This window comes from Pelodiscus sinensis, chromosome 13, assembly GCF_049634645.1.
Source record: "Pelodiscus sinensis isolate JC-2024 chromosome 13, ASM4963464v1, whole genome shotgun sequence".
NCBI classification, from domain to species: Eukaryota; Metazoa; Chordata; order Testudines; family Trionychidae; genus Pelodiscus; species Pelodiscus sinensis.
The window spans coordinates 19,806,219-19,826,192 of NC_134723.1; the positions used below are offsets into that span (position 1 = coordinate 19,806,219).

The 19,974-nt window shown below is 45.8% G+C and overlaps 1 protein-coding gene across 1 annotated transcript in view; it reads left to right on the forward strand.

The window, feature by feature from the left end:
- Positions 1-381: 381 nt before the first annotated feature.
- EFNB1 (ephrin B1) overlaps positions 382-19,974 on the forward strand; it is a 134,071-nt gene continuing 114,478 nt past the window's right edge. The window contains exon 1 of the mRNA XM_014579826.3: positions 382-928. Within this exon, the coding sequence (XP_014435312.1) occupies positions 801-928 (128 nt within the window). The 5' untranslated portion in view covers positions 382-800. The remainder of the gene's footprint in view (positions 929-19,974) is intronic.

Genomic DNA, 19,974 nt, shown 5'->3' on the forward strand with positions numbered 1-19,974 from the left:
GACAGAGCCTCCTCCCCGCGCCCAGCAGCTGCAGGACACAGCTTTACCCCATGTCTGTAAACCAGTGCACTGCTCACAACGACCCCAACTTCTCCACTAGAGCCACACACCACTGCCTACCCCCTTCCCTAACATGCATCAGGCCCAGCGCTGCGCTCCGGCGCCGGACGCATGCACGGCTTTCGCGCGCGCCAGCTCTGCCCAGCCAGATATTCTAAGCGCCCCAAAGCAAGCCAGCCCCACGCGCGCGCCACCTCCCTTTAAGAGGCCGGACGGCTCCGCCCCTCTCCTCCTGAGAGGCGGGGTGAGCGGCGAAGGCCCCACTACCCCGCGACGCTATTGGTTGGTGAGGTGAAGCTGCCCTCGCGGATGCCTGCGCTGGGGAGTAGAGAGCGTGGCGGGGCGGGCTGTCGCGCTGTGCAAGTTGGGCAGCTGGAGGGGACGCGCTGAGCCGCCGGGACGGGACGGGCTGAGCCCGCGGAGTTACAGTGTGGAGCCGGGGAAGCCGCGCGGAGCGGGACTCCAGGCGAGGGGACCCGAAGGAGCTAATCCAGGGCGAGGCGAGGGGGGACTAGCGCGTGCGGCAGAGGAGCGGCTTTCTCTGCGGGAACAGCTCGTGCAGCAGAGCCGGCCGGGGGAGCCCTGGATGCGGGCGGAGTGAGCTCTGCTGCCGGGGGGACTCCAGCCCCAGGGGATGGGAGCGTGAAACGGGCTAGAGACCAGGGCAGCGGCCGGCGGGATTTACAGCACCGGGAGGATTAGCGGCTCCCCGGCCCCGGCGCCCCCGGGCGAGGGGGAAGATGGCTCGGCCGGAGGGGCGTCCCAGTCTCTGCAAGTGGCTCCTGGGCGTCCTGCTCGCCATGTGCCGCCTCGCAGCGCCGCTAGCCAAGAACCTGGAGCCGGTGTCCTGGAGCTCGGCCAACCCCAAGTACGTGCTGCACCTTCGAGTCCTCCCCTCTCCGCCGCGGGCGTCTCCCCTTTCCCTTTCGCGGGGGCCGCTCTCGGGGCGGGGGTCTGGGCGCCTCTGAGCCGGGGGCCAGAGCGATGAAATCCCTTGGCAGCTCCCGAGAGTTAAGGGCTATTCCGAACCGACTGAGCTCGACCAGAGTCTGTGGTGCCCGCTCCTGCGCTGGTGCCCTCTCCGGGCTGTGGGCGCGGATAGAGCTGGGCTCGGATGCTCGGGGTGCCTGACCGAGCTGTCATGTTCCTGCGAGTCGCCTCCTTCCCCGGCCCTTTGACGTGCCTGCCTGGCGAATGCCTCTGGAGTCTCTGCTGCATCCGCTACTCTCCGGAGGAGAGAAATTATAGAAGTTGAAAGCCGCCCCGGTGCTTATATCAGGCCCTCTGGGTTGTAACGTGGTTCCGAGTTCAGCCTTGGTCCCGCGGACTTTGCCTTCCTAGCCGCGTCTCTCCATGGCTGATCCTGCCTAATGGGCCGGCCCCATTGTGTCTGATTTCTTCTTTCCCCAAATACACAGCTTTGCCTAGACACAGTTTTTAGAGAGGGGGAAGATGACATGCACTAGTTTTTTAAATAGACTAAAATGAATATTTTATTGGCTTTCCTACGTCTGGATAAACTAGGATTTCATCTCTTTCACAGAAACCCATTTAGGAAACTGGCAAGGCATCCCACTGGGGACTCCATAGGTAACACACACATACTCAGATGGACATACATGATTTATAGGGTGAGGCAAGAGCCCTTGATGAAGCTTTTACCTCTCTTAGATGAAATTAAACGTGTATATTTTTACTTTAATTGTCCCTAAGCCCTTTTGTTAAGCCATCCCTCTTGATAAAACTAAATATATTTACTCTCACTCTCCTAATAATGCATTTATTGTTTTAAAACCTGGGGGAGATGTCCCTTGACTATGCCCCCAAAGAAGAGGGGGGAAAGACTGCTGATGTGCTCTTACCTTAGCACAATACCAGAGGTCCCTTATTTAACAACTGTGGCACTATGAAATGAACATATAAAATGTATCAGTAAAAGAATTTTCTTGTTTAATTCGATTTCCCAATTCATACTGCTGGTGAGAGAGGAATATGCTTTCTCTACCCCACCCCGCTTTGAGTGGTTCAAGAAGTACAATATTAGAGGCCCATCTGTTTCTCTTATGCCAATCTGTATTTGTTCCCAAGGTCTAGGCACTATTTTTATAGGAAAATATTCCAGATTTTGGGTGTGCTCAGTTAATTGGTGTAAAATATTCTATATTTTCTATCTATCTCACTTAATTGCTGCTGTTCAGTTTTTTGCAATGTGGGAGTGCCTTTTTGTTGTTGTTGTTACAGTGATTCCCTGGCTAGTCTCAAAATATTACCCAAATTGTTCTTTCATTGTGCAGTCTTGTGTGTGTAGTTTTTTTTCTCTCCTATTTTCGCACAGAAAAATGCAAAAGTGGTGGTGGGTTAAATTTCTTTTTAGTTGTCATGCAGAGTTTTCTCTAGATCTTTGAACCTATAAGTGTATTGAATAGTTCTGAATAGAACAGAGAAAATCAGTTTTTAATTACTCTCACAAGGGATTTCAAGTTGAATTTGGATTTGAAGTTTTAGAGCCTCTCTTGTGCCAGTTACTTGTAAAATGTAATAGCTATATTTGGATATTGGTGGTTTTTTTCTTGTTAAAAATAGGTTACTAAGGATCTTACTACTTAAATTGTAGATATTGGTCTGCAATTGCCAGCAGATGGCTTTCAGTTCACATGATTTGTGCAAACTTGGGCTACAGGCAAAAGAACTGGAGGTTAATATATCAAAACCTCATCACATCTCTGTCAGTTTTATGCCAAAACGATCTTCTCTTTGTACCAAAAATTGGGTGAGAACTTTCTTTTTCTTTCTTTTTTTTATGTGTTAACTTTCTGGCTGCTTTTGCAGATACAGATGAGATCTAGGAATGCATCAAATTATTTGCAGTCTTAACAAGACTTCAGTTTTATTGCAAACAGGATTTCTGTTGATATCTTTATTAGATCACCTAAAACTAATCTGTGTGTTCTTACCCTTGGCTTTAGAACGGCACAGATTGCCTCTCTATTATGTTATGCTCTGAATGACTGTAGTCCCACTCTTCTTTTTTTCCTTCCTCACCTACTGTGCTAGTCTGTAAAGGATTTTTTAAAATATATTTTGACCAATGGGCAGATATTAAAAACTAGCCCCTGGTTTCTGTCACTTACCTGAAGGCTGCAAGCTGGAACCAGGGAGACATCTCTGCTTGCAATTCACATTCCCATTGACTCCAGGAGCCAGAATTGAGGGATATAAATTGGCTCCACAAGAGAAGATTGTAAATGTTGGTGCCAGCCTTTATTTAATAATGTGTTTGGCTGGCATACAGTAGCACATATTTAGGTGATCCAGGATACTGGTAAGCACATTACATCTTGTAAAAAAAATACTCCTTATATATAGGTTAATAAAATACCAGATACTCTCATCTGCTTGCTGCTTTGGAGCAGATCCTCAAATTGTCCTCGATTCTAAAATGGCTTGGAAATACTGTTTTTTGACTCAAGAGCTGGTCTTCCTTTGCTCCTGGAAAATGTGTTGTTGCCTGTTTGTTTTACCTGGTGTATATTGGTAGACACTTTCCTATTTGGTTCTGTAAAAGTCTTTGTTGGCAATCATTTGTTGTTCCGAATCTAAAGAAACATGTTGCTTCTTTGTAAATTGTTTTTCATTTATATTTAAGGCACCCGGAGGCTCTTAGTCATGAGTTGCCTGTAAATTCAGGATTTGTTAATAGTTTTATCTTATCAGTTCAGCATGGGTATACTTCAATATGGAAAGGCTGGTATGGCTTGTTAAAAAAGTAGATATATTTTTTGAAGATTTCTGAGAGAGAGAAATCTTTTTTGCATTAAAACATTATGTACAGAGAAGTAAACCTTTGCTTCTACATATTCAGTTTCTGAAATCTAATAGTACTGATTCTGTTACCAGCAAAAGCTTTTGAAACAACCAGAATTTAAACAAGCCTTATCTTCAGGGTAGAGTGACAGGGAAAGATTTAAGTACTTCCTTCAAGCCCTGCTTTATATATCTGATGGGATTCCTGCATTCACTCCTTTTTCCCTCAAGTCCTCTTTGTAACGTCACGTTTACAGCTTCACTTAGACTAAATTTGGTAGAATCTCAGAACAGCTGTGCTCTTAATTTAAAAAATATTAATGATGAAAGTTACTATCTCATCATATTAGATTAGAAAGTAACTAAAAACTTTTAAAAGATGTCTAAGCACCCAAATTGGATACTAATAATCTGTAGGCGTTTTAGGAACGATTACATCAGGATGTTTTTGGTAGCAGTCTTGCTGAACTTTATCTTGTAAATCAGAGTGTTTTATCTTATCCCCATCTCGTCTCAATTTAAAAACAGAAAAAAAGCCCCCAACAAAAAGGACTTTATCTTGATAACTTTCTCTCCAAATCTCTTAGCAGTCAGATGAGTTTATGGCTTTTCTGGGAGGAGAGAGAGAAACGGGGAAAAAGAAGTAATCTGAAACAATTAAGTCACCCTGTATAGTTGGACACAAACTGGTATGTAATTGTTAATCTTGTTCTGTCTTCATCAAAATGGGGACGGTAAACTCTCCCATTCTGATCTGGAGGAGTTTGAAAGATTAGGAAAGAGACTTTTTCTGAATAATAAAATCCCAGTAAATGATTGCACCAGTTAGATTTATTCCCCCCTTTTGAAGATATCTTCATGGGCCTGTAGCTCAGGAGGAGCTCCTTTGCCCAAAAAGTGACCATCTGCATTTGTAAATCTCTCACACAGGCTTTGAAGGGGATGAAAAAAATAAATTGGTTCCAGAGACCACCTCAGCTTTTTTAAAAAAAAAAAAAAAAAAAAAGGAGAGGGGGGGAGAAGAAAGTGGTGCTAAAAATTAGGAAACAAAGAGAAGACACCTTTCTTCATTATCTGATGGCTTGGCTTTCTCTTTCTGAGTTAGCTGATACCTTTGAGCTTCGTTTCTGGTACATGTCCATATTTGGGTAATGTACACTTTGAATAGACAGACCTGATTTATAGTGTTAAATTGTTAATGCCTGCAAGGAGTTCTAATTACTCTGTGTATTTCGAGTGCGATATACCATTAATGCTCCCCAAAGCAAGCATATGCCAATACGTTTTCAGAGTGCTCAAGCTGTCACAGGAAAAAACTGGTTGTCCTGACAGTCTTGTTGTTGCAGTATGTGCCTTAGAATGTGATGCTGAAAGAGGGCAAATTGAAAAAACGTTTTCCTTATTTATGAAGATCAAGGTGTGGGTAGATTTGGAGACATCCTTTCTAGTTAATAGCCTTGTTTTTTCTTCCCATGCAAAGGGTTTGATTAATTAAAATAGTTACCATTGGAGGGTGATGGTCACTCCTTGATGCTTGTGGCATTTGTTTAGAGTATCATGGAATTGGTGGTTCTACTTCCATCTTCTTATAGTATGGATTTCAGAAGCCAAAGTTTGTAGGAACACTTGCTTTCTAGAACCTCTCCTTTGATGTATTCATGTTTCTGTTTCTCTTTACTTTTCTGCCAGCAGGCCTCTTGTGTCAGCAGAATTTCCCTGTTGGATAGCCAGAGTGCAGGACTTGGGTGAGGATGAAGGCACAGCATCATTGCCAGGCTTGTACTAGGGTTTACCAGGGTGAATATCAAATAATTTTGAAAATAATTCTTTCTCTCTTCCTCTCAACAAATTAACCTGCTGAAGTAGTGCCAACTAGATAGGAATTAAAGATTGGCTGGTTATTCAGTGGTGATGAAAGGCTGAAATGAATATGGAATGTCTGCATGATGATAGAGTTTGCGCACACAGAAAATGTTCAGAGTTTGGGTTTTCTGTCCTCTATATATGGATACCTTGAGCTTTTTGGGATACTTGGTCTCACAGCATTTCTTCTCTGTTTTGTAAGCTTATTAGAGCAGATCTTTTATCCATGTTTCTAGTATCACCATACATTCTTTGTATAAAAAAGAGCTTGTGGGTTCCAGTGAAGTTTATCTAATTCTGTCTAGGGCTTGGACTCTTGTAGCATATCCAACTTGCCCTTGTGTTCTAATACATGTGTGAAAATCACATTCCTAGTTTTTGGATTCCAGCTTTTAAAGAGTTGTCAGAACTGAATCTGAGGAACCCCTTTCTATGTTGCTTTCTTCTGTGGTTCAGGTCCCATTGGGGACGACTGGTTACCAAACAAAACAAGCTATCCTTTTTTATTTTATGTGGTGGTGCTTTTGCTTTAGAATTTTGCAGATTCTTCTGAATTAATCCCCATTTCACCATGTATTATTCTCGCTAGCAAATGCAATTTAATAAGCAAATTTAAAAAGTGGGGATGAAGCCTACGTAGCTCCTATCATGCTTGACCCACAGCAAATCTAATACAATGAACTGCTTGCTTTTGTTGCATTAGAATTATTTCCTCTGTGTAAATGCATTTAAAGACCATTCACTGGGATTTTTAAAACATAAAAAAAGTTTTCTCTTGTGCTTCTTTGAAACTCAGAGAGACAGTATTTCCTTATCAGCTGTTTATCCAATTACACGTAAAAGTGCTGAAAATTAATACTTCTTTTTAAAAGATTGAAAGCCTTTAAATATATTGTGTGGAATTTTCTTAAATGGAAGAAATAAAGTCACTTTAAAATACGGAGTAAAAACCGGACAGTATCAGGTTAAATATTGGATATAAAAGATCAACTTTCTTATGTTACAAGATGCCTTAGCCTTTCATATCTTTCATTTAGACACTGAGTTTAATTGCCACTGTGTCAAATGTTTTACTTTGTTCATTTTGAGAAATACAGAAAAATATTCCTTTTGTTTCTCGTTGGTTTCATTTTTGGCCTTTTCACTAGCACATATTGCTGTATTTTTTATGATGAAAAAATACAGAAAAAGGATGTGTATCTGAAAAATATGATAATGTCTTTGGTGGCCTTGGGCTTTTAATGTGTACTCAACATTTCTAACATATTTTAACTGGATTAATGCCCCTTTAAATGAGCTTTGCGTTGAAAGTCAGCAGAATTGTTATTCGGGGGCTCAAAGAACCAATGTGGTTCTAATTTTATCCCATCATCTCTGAGGGGGCTCTTTGAAACCTGCTTTTTGAGTTTACAGGGGGATGAAAATTGAAGTGTGTTTTCAGTGGTTTACTCGGGCAGTACTATTTAATAGATAGTGTGTTTGATGATTTGTTGGGAGTGTATTGTTAAACAACTTGGAGTTGTGCAGAAATTCTGACTAAGTCTTGGAGAAGATTGACCCTGGTGGGCTTCTATGCTGAATGATGAAAGGAAACATTCCTAATAAAATATGGTTTGGAAAATTCATTTCAGGTTGGAATTTTGCTATCCAGAAAGCATTTTAATAAGGAGGAGAAGAAAATGGGACACATCAGCCATGTAGTTTTTAAGAATTGATTATAACCTACTATATTTTTCTCCCCCAGAAGGAAATTTTACTCCTAGATTAGCTCACTTATTAGCTTTCTGTAGCAAGAAAATTACTGTCTTAAAAAAAACAAATTAAAAAAAAAAAAGTCTGCCAAGAACAAAAAAGTCTTATCCTTTGTGGTATTTTTATTCTCTGTCTTTAATGACATCAGTGTCCTGTTTAATTTTGTAAGCATCGGGTTTGAAGACTAGTGTGTCTCTGCTTTTTCTAATGTCTTTTATGAGGGACAGAGTGCTTGTGGGAAAGCTGTTTTTGATGGAAGTAGTTGGCCCGGAGCACTGCATCAGTGGGCTAACACTTGTTGGAGCAGATGTAATTTAATTACTGTACTGGGGGTGTATGAGGCGCTTCACATTATAAGGAGTTCAGCAATATTGAATACATGCTGCTTATTTTTAATTAAAATGTATTTTGATTGTATAACCTTCCATTTGAATTCTGCTAGCAGTAGCTGGGTATTATCTGCTGTGGTTCCTTGCTAATCTGAGTTTGGGACATCCAGATGGCAGCGTAACTGATCTTATAGCATGCATGCACCTTTAACTGGTACATTTGAAAGATTTTTCTTAATCTCCAATGACTGGTTTGGATTAAATGGGGCTGGGCAGCCTGAATCCTGGTTCATGTTTCCTGCTGGAATGAAAGAACTGTTTTCAAATGTGGCAAAAAGACAAGGGTGGAAAAGGGTCTTCAGAGCATTGCATGCTTTGGTTTGAATAGTTCAGATGTAAGCTTGGCCTTGGATGATTGTGAGCGTAATGCTAGATCAGTTTTGTGCTGGTTTGTTGAAAGTGCATTTTCCAGGTTGGCTAGCTTCAATTTAAAGTGCAAGCAGATCATTCTCTGTTGTGATTATAGGGATGCAACAGTCTATTAACTACTTTGTTTCAAATCTACATACATTTGTGTGCATGCAGGATGGAGAGGATTTTCATTACACATTGCCATCTTCCATTCCAGAGAGGATATGGCAAGTTTGGCATGTCTTGAAGCTATTTTGGGGGAGATGAATAAATGTAATTTTCAACTTTGGAGAGAGAGGGGAAACTGCTTTCTTTGAAGTCCTGTTTTCCTGCTCAGTGCCTTTGCCTGGAGGGAAGAAGCATCCAGGGCTCACTAAATGTCTATATATAAGGACTGACTCTTCTGTTGACTTAAGAATTTTTTAAAAAAAGTAGCTGAATTTGAAGCAGCAACTATTGCAGTAGCTGGATAAATACCACTGGATTCCATAAAACAGATTTAATTACTTCCTTAAAAAGGAGCTGTGATGGGGTGACTGACTGTAAAAGGAGCTGTAGTTTCATGTAGCTAAACAGCTGCTAAAGTACCTTAAAACACTGTCCGGAATTATGACCGAATCAAAGCTTTACTTTCTTTGGGAAAGTTATATTTTTTCAGCATTTCAGATGAGCATCTCCCATTTCATATTTGATCTGAAGGAATTAGTGACTTCAGTATATCCACTATCCTTTATTTTTTTAAATACAGCATTTTCGATAAACATGGCACTTCACAGTGATTCCACAAACAGAAGGTGAGTCTTGTCAAAACAGGCAAAGGACAACAGATGCAGGCAGTGTGTCCATGGAACAGCATGTGGACGGGTAGGCCTGTTTCGATAAGGAGGTGTCATCTGCGAGAGACTGTTGTTTGTGAAGACCAAGGCAGATATTTCAGATTATGTCTAATCAAAGTTTTTTTTTTCCCCTTTGAAGAATTAATATTGAGTGGAGTTTAAACAATTCTCTAAAAGCCTTTGATTACCTATTGGAGACAATGCTATTTGTCTGTAGGATTTTGGGGTCTTGGAGAAGTAGTATTGTCCCCTGGTCATCTTGAAAGATTTCAGAGCTGTTGTATTATTTGTAGCCCTTCTGCAAAGTGTTAGAGAAGCTTTGGTGCTTAGAAGACTTCTTGAAAAATGCTGGAGTCCTATGAGAAACATCTTGTACAGATCAGTAGCACATGGTATTTGGATTGTTTGGAGTCTGGCAGCTGAAACAGGGTGTGGAGAAACAAAGCTTAAATCCACTCTAATTAATGATTTCTTGCATTGGAGGAAACTGCAAGGAAGAGTCATGGGTGTGTAGTCATCACAGTGTCACATCTGGGCAAGGATGGAGTGATGTGGTGTGGTTGTGTGTGTGTTCTTTTTCTTTCCCCCCCCCCCCATAATGGCAGTATCTAGGAGCCCCAATCGTGGTAGCTGCTGTTCAAACACATAAGAAGTAACTTTCCCTATCCTGAAGAGAGCCTGGTCTAAAACAAGACAAAAGATGAGAAAAAGGAAGAGCTATCCTTTTTTGGAGATGAGAATTTGAGACACAGATTAAATGACATGTCCAGGGTCCCCAGACATTTGTGACAGAGTTCAGACTAGGACTCCAATTTTCTGAGTGCCTGAGCAGTGTCATGGTCACCATGGCTATTCTGCATTCAGCAAAAATGTTGTTGTAAGCAAGGCTCAAGTGTGCTGACGGTGGTGGCAGGTAGGGCTTTGCTTTGGATAGCAATGACTTGTTCTCAGAGCTCTCTGCATTCGCTCCCAGGAGCTGGGTATAGAATTATTCAGGTGTCAGCATGGCAAGGCCACCAGGCCCTGGAGCTGAGCAGCTGCACTTAAAAAAATTCTAGCTATTTTTAACCCTGGCTTGTCTGTTCCGCTTGGAATAACCTTTCCTGGCTGCAGACTGCCCTTCACAGGTGTTCTGTCTTCTCTCTTCTCCTCCTACAGCAGTTCTGCCAGCTTTTGTCTGCAGTGCTTGCTTTGGATAGTAGCCATGTTGTGCCATGGTAAGGAATCTCAAATCTGTGGGTGAACAAATCACTGCATAGACTATTAACATAGGGAGTTACATGAAGGCAAATGCTTATAGTCAGCTACTGATAAGATAAACCAGTTTTCAAATGAAATAGTAACAAATTGGAATTTTTGGTTTTTTTTTGTGTGCTTTCCATTGTAGCAGAATCCTCTTGTCTTCAGTACCTTCAGAATAGCAGCTTTGCATCTGACTGTGTGTACACTGTGTCCCTGGCTACTGAACTGATAACTTGTTCACCTTCTGCAGTAAAAGATAGAGGTGGGCAAAGCTTCCATACTTGTTTTCCTGATTTAAAAGAAAAAGGACAAAAAAACAACTAGAAACTATAATCAACTACAATTCCAGGAGGCGTCTTTCAGCATAGTAAGTGTGTGGCATGCTTGACTACTTAGCAAGCAACTTATTAGCATGCAAGATATTGGCATGATAAAGCATGAACTGGATTTGTGATGCTGTCATGTCAAAGTGACTGGTACTCACAACAATCTGTATTCAAATGTTAGCGTATGGTGTAGCGGTTTGGAAGGGTGTGGGAGTACCTTTTCCAGAACCGTTTTTCCAACCCCTTTTTTATTTTTCCTTTCTATTTATTAGCCTATTTTATTTTTCCTGAAATCCTAGAGCTGAGATGCAGCTTTATGGGCTAGCTGGTGTCTTGCAAATCGTCAGTGTAAACAAACGTCCCAAGAGAACTTCAGGAGCTGAGCTGTTCTAACCACAAACTTTTTAGTTGCATTTTCTTCTCCATATTATGAAAAACTCAGATTTGTACTGAGTTGTGAAAACTTGTAACACAAGATGATTTAAAATGTCATTCTGTCACATGAGCTGCAGCTGGGATTCCCACTGAATACGCGACAAGGAGTCCGGTGGCACCTTATAACTAACAGATTTATTGGAGCATAAGCTTTCGTGGGCAAAGACCCACTTCGTCAGATGTTGCATCTGACGAAGTGAGTCTTTGCCCATGAAAGCTTATGCTCCAATATAGCTGTTAGTCTATAAGGTGCCACAGGACTCCTTGTCACTTTTGCAGATCCAGACTAACACGGCTAACCCTTTGATACTTGACACCACTGAATATGGTTTAGTGGTTTCTATTCTCCAGTATTGGGGGGAGGGTGGGACTCCTTTCTGTGCTTATTCAAGGATCTGCTTACTTGGAGAGTTGTATTTTAGGAGCCTGAGTGTAGGCTCTCCTCTTTGGGCTGAGGTAGTTGAGTACTTACGTACTTGAGTACTGAGGCAAGATTTTGGGGGGTTGTGTACAGTGTACATCAGACTCGGTAGATTCTTATGTCTCTGTGTTGCTTGTAATGGTTCCGTGGCTCTTGTGTGGTGGTGCATGGTGGGAAGAGACTCGACTTCAGTTGGTACCCTAAATGTGTAGCATATGTGTATAACTGGCATCAAGGTCTGGACATGGTAGATTTTTTTTTTCTACATCTGTTTTCTCACTCTCACCCCAGATTGGAGTATGATTCTGCTCTCCTTCGTGCTTAACACTACTAGGAATCGGGGACAATATTTGTGTGAAAGGTTCTGTACAAGCTGGTGCTCTCTCTATTTGGAGAATATCATCGGTAGTGAGTTTGGGGAATACATTCTGTAAGAGCAGACCAAGTTTTACTCCCTGTTGGCTGAGCTCCTAACTCACAGGAGGATGGGAAAAGGAATGGAATGAGTCTGATGTATCCCTTTGCCACCTGGAGCAGGTGAATGTATTTTTCATGCTGTAAAAGGCTTTACTCGTGTGTGTGTGTGTGTGTGTGTGTGTGTGTGTGTGACTGACTCAAGTTCGTGTGTGTGTGTGTGACTGACTCAAGTTCCCTTTTTCACAGCTTAATCTGAACGTTGGGGAATATTATCTGCACTGCTTCATTTATGTATTATTCAACAGCCTCTGGTTAGATCAGGGTGGGCAGTAAGCGGCCCATGGGCTGAATGTGGTTCATCATGGTTATCCCCTGGTGGGCTGCCAGATGCTTTATTTACCTGCACATCTGCTGGTATGGCCGCTCGCAGCTCCAGTTGGACACAGTTGACTGTTCCTGGCCAATGGGAGTTGCAGGAAGCAGCATACTGGCCCATGCTGCTTCCTGCAGCTCCTAGTGGCCGGGAACAGTGAGTCATGGCCAGCAGGACTGAGTGGCCATATCTGCAGACATGCAGGGTTATAAGATGTCTGGCAACCCGCCAGGAGCTATTGTTGGTGAATTGTGTCTTGGCCACTTATTTCCCACCCTGGGTTACATACTTGAGAAAAAGCAAAATGTGTCTTTGCTGCTTATGGGCTTAAATATACACTTATGCCATCAGCATTGATCACTGAATATTTGCATATTTTATTCCCCATTAAAGCTGAGAAGTCTGTTTAAGTTGGACAGGTTAAATGTGAGTGTCCACTGCCGCTTTTACATATAATTCCCTTTGCTACTGATTTCAGTATTTGAATGGTTTCTGAAGTGTGTTTGTCTGTGTGGTATTGTGTGTGAGACTATTAGATGAAGACATTCAGCTCCCCATTACAGTAGCAATGAGACAAACAAGAATGCTCAGTTTGGCTTGAGAGAATTGCACTGAAGGATGTCTGCTTGTAAATACAGTTGCTGTAAGGGATGGATGTAATTCCTTTGTTTAGTTTTCTTGTAGTAACCCAATTGAACACAAAGGGGAGACCTGCTGTTTTCCCACAGAGCGTTAGTATAAGGTCCGTGCCCCACCTGGAGTTAACGAGCAATTTTAACTGCAGTGTTTGTGAATGTGGGAGCTGTGGAATGGTGACTCTTCCCCTTTAAAAAGCAATATGATGGCTGGAGCTTTGCAGGGGGGACCCTTGGACTATTGTTAGGCGTCTTTGGCATTTTTCAGGATAGTGGGCCTCTCTTTTAGGGGAGAGTGTGAAATGGTTTGTATTGTGCAGGGGGAAATTCCCTTGGAAGCCAGGGGAGGGATTAAGGAGGTACCCTGTCTGCAGCCGCAAGGGCAGCATATGGAAAGGATCTGAGTGTAATATCCCAAGCTGCAGAACAGCTTTACTGAAGAGGCCACTTCAGCAGGGGACGCAGTGTGGTTAGTCCTCACCGGCTGACACATCCCAGGCCTTCCTCAGACTTGAAAGAGCCTGAGTTTGCCTTTGAATCTGAGGATTTATAGCCCTTTTAGGCCTCTCCAATAAAAGCAAGGCTCCCTTCTCAGACAGAGCCCACCATCTCCCTCCTCTGGGCTCATTATCCTGGGGATTTGTGTTGCTTTCTCTCGCACGCTCTGTTCACAACTGCTAGTTTCTTCAGATGTATAGCCGAGAACTTCAGCGTCTAAAAGCGGAGTCAGCAGGACCCTGGAGACCTATAGATAGAAATGTTGGTGCCAAAACGTGGTCCCCGCCCCATAACTGAACACTCTCCCTGGAGACCAGCAGTCCACTGCAGAGTCAAGCTGAAGCTGTCAAGGATCAAAACAAAGGCAGCTTCTCCAAAGTCATCTCTGGGCAGAGACCCAGGGGTGCAAACAGTTAAGTGCCCCCTGATTTTCAGATGATGTACATTTAAAAATGGCCTGAACAGAAAGGGGCATAGCTAAGAATTGGCTCAGTGTACATGTATATTCTGTTGGAGGTGTTCAGGGGAACAGGAGGGGCTAGAGAGATGTTAGCATTTTGGGGGAAGAATCCCTCTTGTAAATGTAAAATGCCACTTTTCACACTCTCTCGTGACTTAAAGCCAACTGAAGTGAGGAGTATGCGTCTGTGTCTGCCCATCAGATGCCTGATTTTATTTGTGGACTTGGGTCAGAATTGGAGCTGTCCTCTTCGATGCTGTCCATGCAAGGAACTAGGAATGATGCTTTCTAATGCAGTGAGATCTAGTCCAGTCTGCAGACCATACTGTCCTGATAAAATGTGTCCACTGATAACAAAGGGCTTCTTTTCTGACTTCCTGCTTTTTTAGCCTTGTGTTGCCTCATTCTTTCTGTGTTACATTGATGGCAGATTGCAAGCTGCTCATAGAAGAGACTTGCCACTACAGAGATCTCTAAAGCACCTTGCCCACTTGGGGCATTTTGTAACCATACTCTTCCAGCAGGCAGCATGCGGCTTTTGCAGGAGCAAAGGTCCAGCCTCCTGGCAACAATGTTCATACTGGCATGTTTGTTCTTCTGCAGGTTTTTCAGAGCTCACGTCTGTGGTGATTAGTGGCCTTTGACTGCATTTCATACAGTATCTTAGTGTCCGGGGTGCTGGATTCCTCAGCTCTCTTGGGTGCCAGGGTTATTAGAGCTTACCTTTGTTTTGAATTCCTGGGCTGTAAGACAAGCCGTACCCCTCCAGGTGTCTGCAAATCTTATTACCAGCCGTTTTTCCACTTGCCTTGGCCATGGTCTTTAAATTTCATCTGTTTGCTGAGTGCTCGTTGGTCTGGTTCTGAATGACCGGGACCGCAGCCTCCGTCATTCAGACCTAGGAGTTCAGCTGCTCAACACATGCTGCCAGATTTATTTGGTGTCTTGTCTCTCTCTCTGTCTCTCTCTCTCTCTCTGTCTGTCTCTCTGTCTGTCTGTCTCTCTCTCTCTCTCTCTCTCTCTCTGTCTGTCTGTCTGTCTGTCTGTCTGTCTGTCTGTGCGCACATTCTTGCTTAGCACCAGCTGAAGAATTCAAAAGCTCATACTGGTCTTGTCTCCATGCAATGGGGGTGGGGACAGATCAACATGCCCTTTTGCCATTCCCCATGGTCCATGATACACATTGTTTGGTACTTGTTTTGCCAATGTGCAGCATAAGCCAGTGGGTCTGCAGTGTCTCACCTCAGTCTGGCAATATGAAGAGGAAGCTCTTCCCACATTAGTCTCTGTCTCCATTTTCTGGCCCACAAGAAGACGTGTTTGCAGCATCCATTTGATGTCTTCTGTGCAGGCGATGGCCTCACGCTGTCAAGTTCTGCTGCATCTACATGAGACCATCATGATGCTTGTGCCAGATCATGATTCAGAACCCAGCCTTGAGCCCCTCGCTCCGGCTGCAGCAACACTGGCCTTGCCACCCAACTTATTCCTGGACAGGCGATTTTGGAGGCTGGACCTCCTTATACCCTGGCTCAAGTGGGGCCTGGGACAGTAGGGGAGTGGGGGGGCTGCAGCTGGGTCTGTGATGGCAGGAGGTGGGGGGGCAGTGGGTGAGGGGGAGGAAGGAGGGGGGGCAGAGCAGGTTCAGCGGGAGGAGTGGCAATGGGGGCAGGACCTGGGATGCCCATGGCCTTCCGGATAGTGGCACAGATTGATGACCACTGCTGGATGAGCTAGTCCAGCAAGTGGTTGTGCCATCGAGCCTCTTCCCGCATCCTCTCTGCCATGGTCTCCTCCATCCTTTTGAGACCTCAGCATGCCTGTGCATGAGGTTGGTATAGATCGGCCAGTGCCTGCAGCTTGCAGGGGCCCGGGTGGGTGGCGGGACAGGTGTCGCACGCTGGTCTGCTCCAGCAGGTCTGGCTGTGGAGGATAGGAAGGTGAAAAGTGGTCAGTCATGCGTGTGCACACACTGTCCCTGCTTGTGATCAGTGAGTAACTGTCCTTGGAAAAAGGGATGCCAGTGTTCTCACTGCAAGCCCACATGGCCAGCAGCCCTGGCCTCACAGGTGCCCCAAGGTGGCTAGAGCAACTCTCCCCCTCTCCCCCCCGCAACACCCCCACCATGGCCATGCAGCCCAGGGAAATGTCCAGCCACAGTGGGTCCCCAGGTGTAAGACAGGGGCCTGGAGCAGCTTGAGTCTCCCAGGGCCCCATCCCACCCACCACCTGCCCCTGGCAGCACTGTCTGCGGCAGCGATTGTTGTTGCACGTGCATACATGGCAGAGTGCTATGTGTGACGCTTGCGGTGATCTGTGTGGTGTTGTGCGTGTGCCTTTGTGACCAGCCTGCTTCCCACAGTTCCAGGTGGAGGGGAGGACAGCCCTCCCTGGGGTCAGACGAGTGGTGGTCCTCCCCGAGCCGTGAGCAGCTGCCCATGTGTGCCCTGGGACTGAACTTGCTTGCATGTGCACAGAGAGGTGCAAGCTGTCCAGGAAGAGCATGACACGTGAAGATTGGCCCTCATCCCCTGTGCTCCCACCTCCCCACTTCTGTGTGTGTGGCAACCTCACCGCACTCACCTGATGTTTCCTCATCAGGGTTAGAAGATGCCTGCAAGGCCTCCTGGGTCTGGAGGACTGGCTCCAGGGTGAGGCTGACAACACTCCTGTTGGGGTCCTCCTCATCCTGCAGCTGCTGCTCCTCTGGGTTGTCCTCCTCTATCTCCTGGGAGTGCTGGATGGGTGTCTGCAACCTGGACTTGACAAGAACCTGTGAAGAGAGGGGTTCCCCCCCAGGATTCTGTCCAGCACCTGGAAGTACACGCAATGCTGAGGCTCTTCCCCGGAAGTGGAGCTGCGCTCACGGGCCCTGGCATAGCACTCGGTCCCAGGTTTGGGGGTGATGGCCTTTCTTTGCCATCCCCTTGGCCATGCGGCCATAGGTGTCTGCATTCCTGCATCGGGAATGCAGAGCCTGCAGGGATTCCTCCTCTCCCCAAAGTTCCAATAGTGTTAGGACCTCAGGCCCTGAGCAGGCTGGAGCTCGCCTCTTTGTGCCTCTGGATGAGTCTTGGGATGGGTACTTGGAAGGACCGTGGGGGTCTTGGGCTTGTGCCATGCTTCCTTTGCAGAAATGCAGGGAGAGTCGTGTAGTCAGTGGCATGCTCTGGCTGCCTTACTGCCTCAATGGCTGCCCAGGGTACCTGTGCCTTTAACACATGGCTACAGACAGGAACAATAGAGGTTTTTCCTGCAGATGGAGTGTCCACCAGGGCTTCTCCCTGGAGGCCTGTTTTTTCAGCCTCTCCCCTCCCTCCCCCGGCACATCCCCACATGCCTTTTTTCGATAGACAGCTGTCGAAAAAGGCATTCTTCCTTGTAAAATGAGGTTTACCACTGTCGACAAAACTGCCACGTTCTTTCAATTTACTTTCAAAAGAACATGGCGGCAGTCTAGACGTGGGTGAAGTTTTTTCAAAAAAAGGCAACTTTTTTCAAAGAAACCCCTGTAGTCTAGACACACCCACTCTGAGTCATGTTGTGTCTTTGTCCATATTGTAAGCTAGAATTGTGATTTCCCCCTGCTGGTGTATGTGTAACCTTCTTAGGTCTCATGAACTAGCATGAATAAATAGCAGTGTAGTGGTGGTGGCGGCAAGGGTAGTTGCAGTGGAGGTGTAGCTGAGTCATGCAGAGTACATAGCTCTGGTTTCAAGAAGTAGTTATGTACTCTGTGCTAGCTCAGTCAGGCCTCTGCTACCCAAATTACTGCTGCTACACTGCTATTTATATTCACACTACCTCAGTGAGAGCTGGCATGGGTATATCTACATAGCAGGGCAATCACACCCCTAGCTCGTAGTGTATGCATAGCCTATATCCTTTCTACATGTTGGCACTATAGATCATATCTATTTTATATGTGCATATGAAGACTCTAGCTGTAGAGGCTTATGAAAGCGTCCACAGAAACGCCATAATTGTATTGCAAATTTTTTCTTAATAGGCCCTGTTGGATCACTCAGCCTGCTATATGCATTGTGCCTTCCTACAACCTAAACTCCTGCTGTGCTGGACTTCCAGCAGGCAAGTTCCACTGTTCCAAGCTTCTCCTGAAGAACCAAGCCCCTTTTGGAAAATTCCTTTACTTTGGAGCCTTTTGGAATCTCAGTGGGACAGTTTGCTCAGAGAAAGGCAGAGGTTTTCAGAGCTTATTAGCCTGGCCTAAGCTGTGATGAGCCCAGAAAGGACTGAATGACTGAGTGTAAAGGATGCGAGTGCGTATTGCAATTGGTTGGGGGGTGAATGGTGGTAGGGCAATTGGGGCAGGTCCTGCCCTGCAGTGGGCCAAAAGGGGAGGGATGCTTTAGCAGAAGCAAATCCAATGAAGTGAGAGGCAGTTCCTTGGGCAAGAGTTGCCTGGGACAGAATCCATTCTACAGGCAAAGAGAAGACAAAGGCTTTCTTAGAGTTGGCATTTCCTCTGCAAAGCATCTGTGTGTGTGTGTGTGTGGGGGGGGGACTGAGTAACTTTGGACCTCTGCAGGTGCACAGAGGTCTTTTTGGATGACATCCTGCAGCAACATAATTGTGTCTTGTTGAGGCTTTAGTTAGTTGTACCCTTAAGTGAATGCATTGGTTAGTCTGGACAGCTTGCGGACTGAACAGCAATTCTAAGGAGCTGGTAAGTTACTCCTTTTCTCAGCATCCAGCAGTATCTAATGTGCCTCAGAGGCCGTGAAACGGGGGAGCAGTGCCCCGGTCTCCATCACTTTCCTTAGAATGGACATTTCATTTGGCCATCTGGCTCACATGTAGGCATCTAGATCTCTTCTCCAATCTAATTTCCCCTCCTGATAAAAACAGCTTCCTGTTCAAATATCCACATTCCACCTGAATCTACCTTGTTTGTGAGGTTGGGGACCTAATTGTGATCATTCCCCTAGATACAATCTGGGGTATGTGACCAATCTGAGATGCATCATGCCTTTTATTGTGAGGATTCAGCGCTTTCTAGACCCGTTCATACCCTGTTGTTGGTCTGCAACGTGTTCCATTAGGTGTTTAGCATAACTCATTTCCCCACAGTGGTTGTATTCATGTCCTTCCATGGAGAATTAACCTTAAAGCAGGACCATTCCTCTTGGGCCACAGGTTTGCCTTGGGTTTGGTGTCCTGGGGTTTCACTCCCCAGTGTGGACAGAGGAGTAATAGGACTGAAATGTGAGCCCTTCTACCTCACTCCATGGGAAATACATAATTCATCTTATGCAGGTTTTTGGCAGCTCACTCCCAAGGCTGTAGAAATGTAAGCAGAGGGAAAATATGAGTGTAAGTGTATGTTACTCCCAAAAAGAAACATACAGACAGTCCCCGGGTTACGTGGATCCGACTTATGTCGGATCCCTACTTACGAACAGGGTGAGGGAACCCTGCATTAGCTGCGCCCCCCCCCCCCCCCCAGCAGACCGCCGAGACGCGCCGCGGTGGTCTCGCCGCCTGCGTCCTCCGCAGCGAGAAAAGCTGCTCCGCGTCTCCCTGGTCTGCTGGGGGGCCCCCAGCAGACTAGGGAGACGCGGAGCAAAGCCGCGGAGGACGCGGGCAGTGGGACCGTGGCGCGTCTCGGTGGTCCCGCCACCCGCGTCTCCCTGGTCTGCTGGGGGGGGGGGGGGCGCAGCTAGTGCACCCCCCCCCCCGCCCCCCAGGCAGACCAGGCTTTTCTCGCCGCTGGTCAGTTTCAGCAGCGGCTGAATCAGGATGCCTGGGGTAGAGCAGCTGGGGGGCTGCCGGGTTGGTCCCACAGCGCCGAGGTGCGGTGCTACTGGACCAACCCAGCAGCACCCCAGCTGCTCTGCCCCAGGCGTCCCCAAGTCAGCCGCTGCTGAAACTGACCAGCGGCTGACTACAGGAAGCCCGAGGCAGAGCTTCTTTGCCCCGGGCTTCCTGGAATCAGCCGCTTATCAGTTTCAGCAGCGGCTGACTTGGGGACACCTGGGGTAGAGCAGCTGGGGTGCTGCTGGGTTGGTCCCCGCAGCACCGAAGTGCAGAGCTATAGGACCAACCCAGCAGCACCGCAGCTGCTCTGCCCTAGGCATCCCCAAGAGCAGCT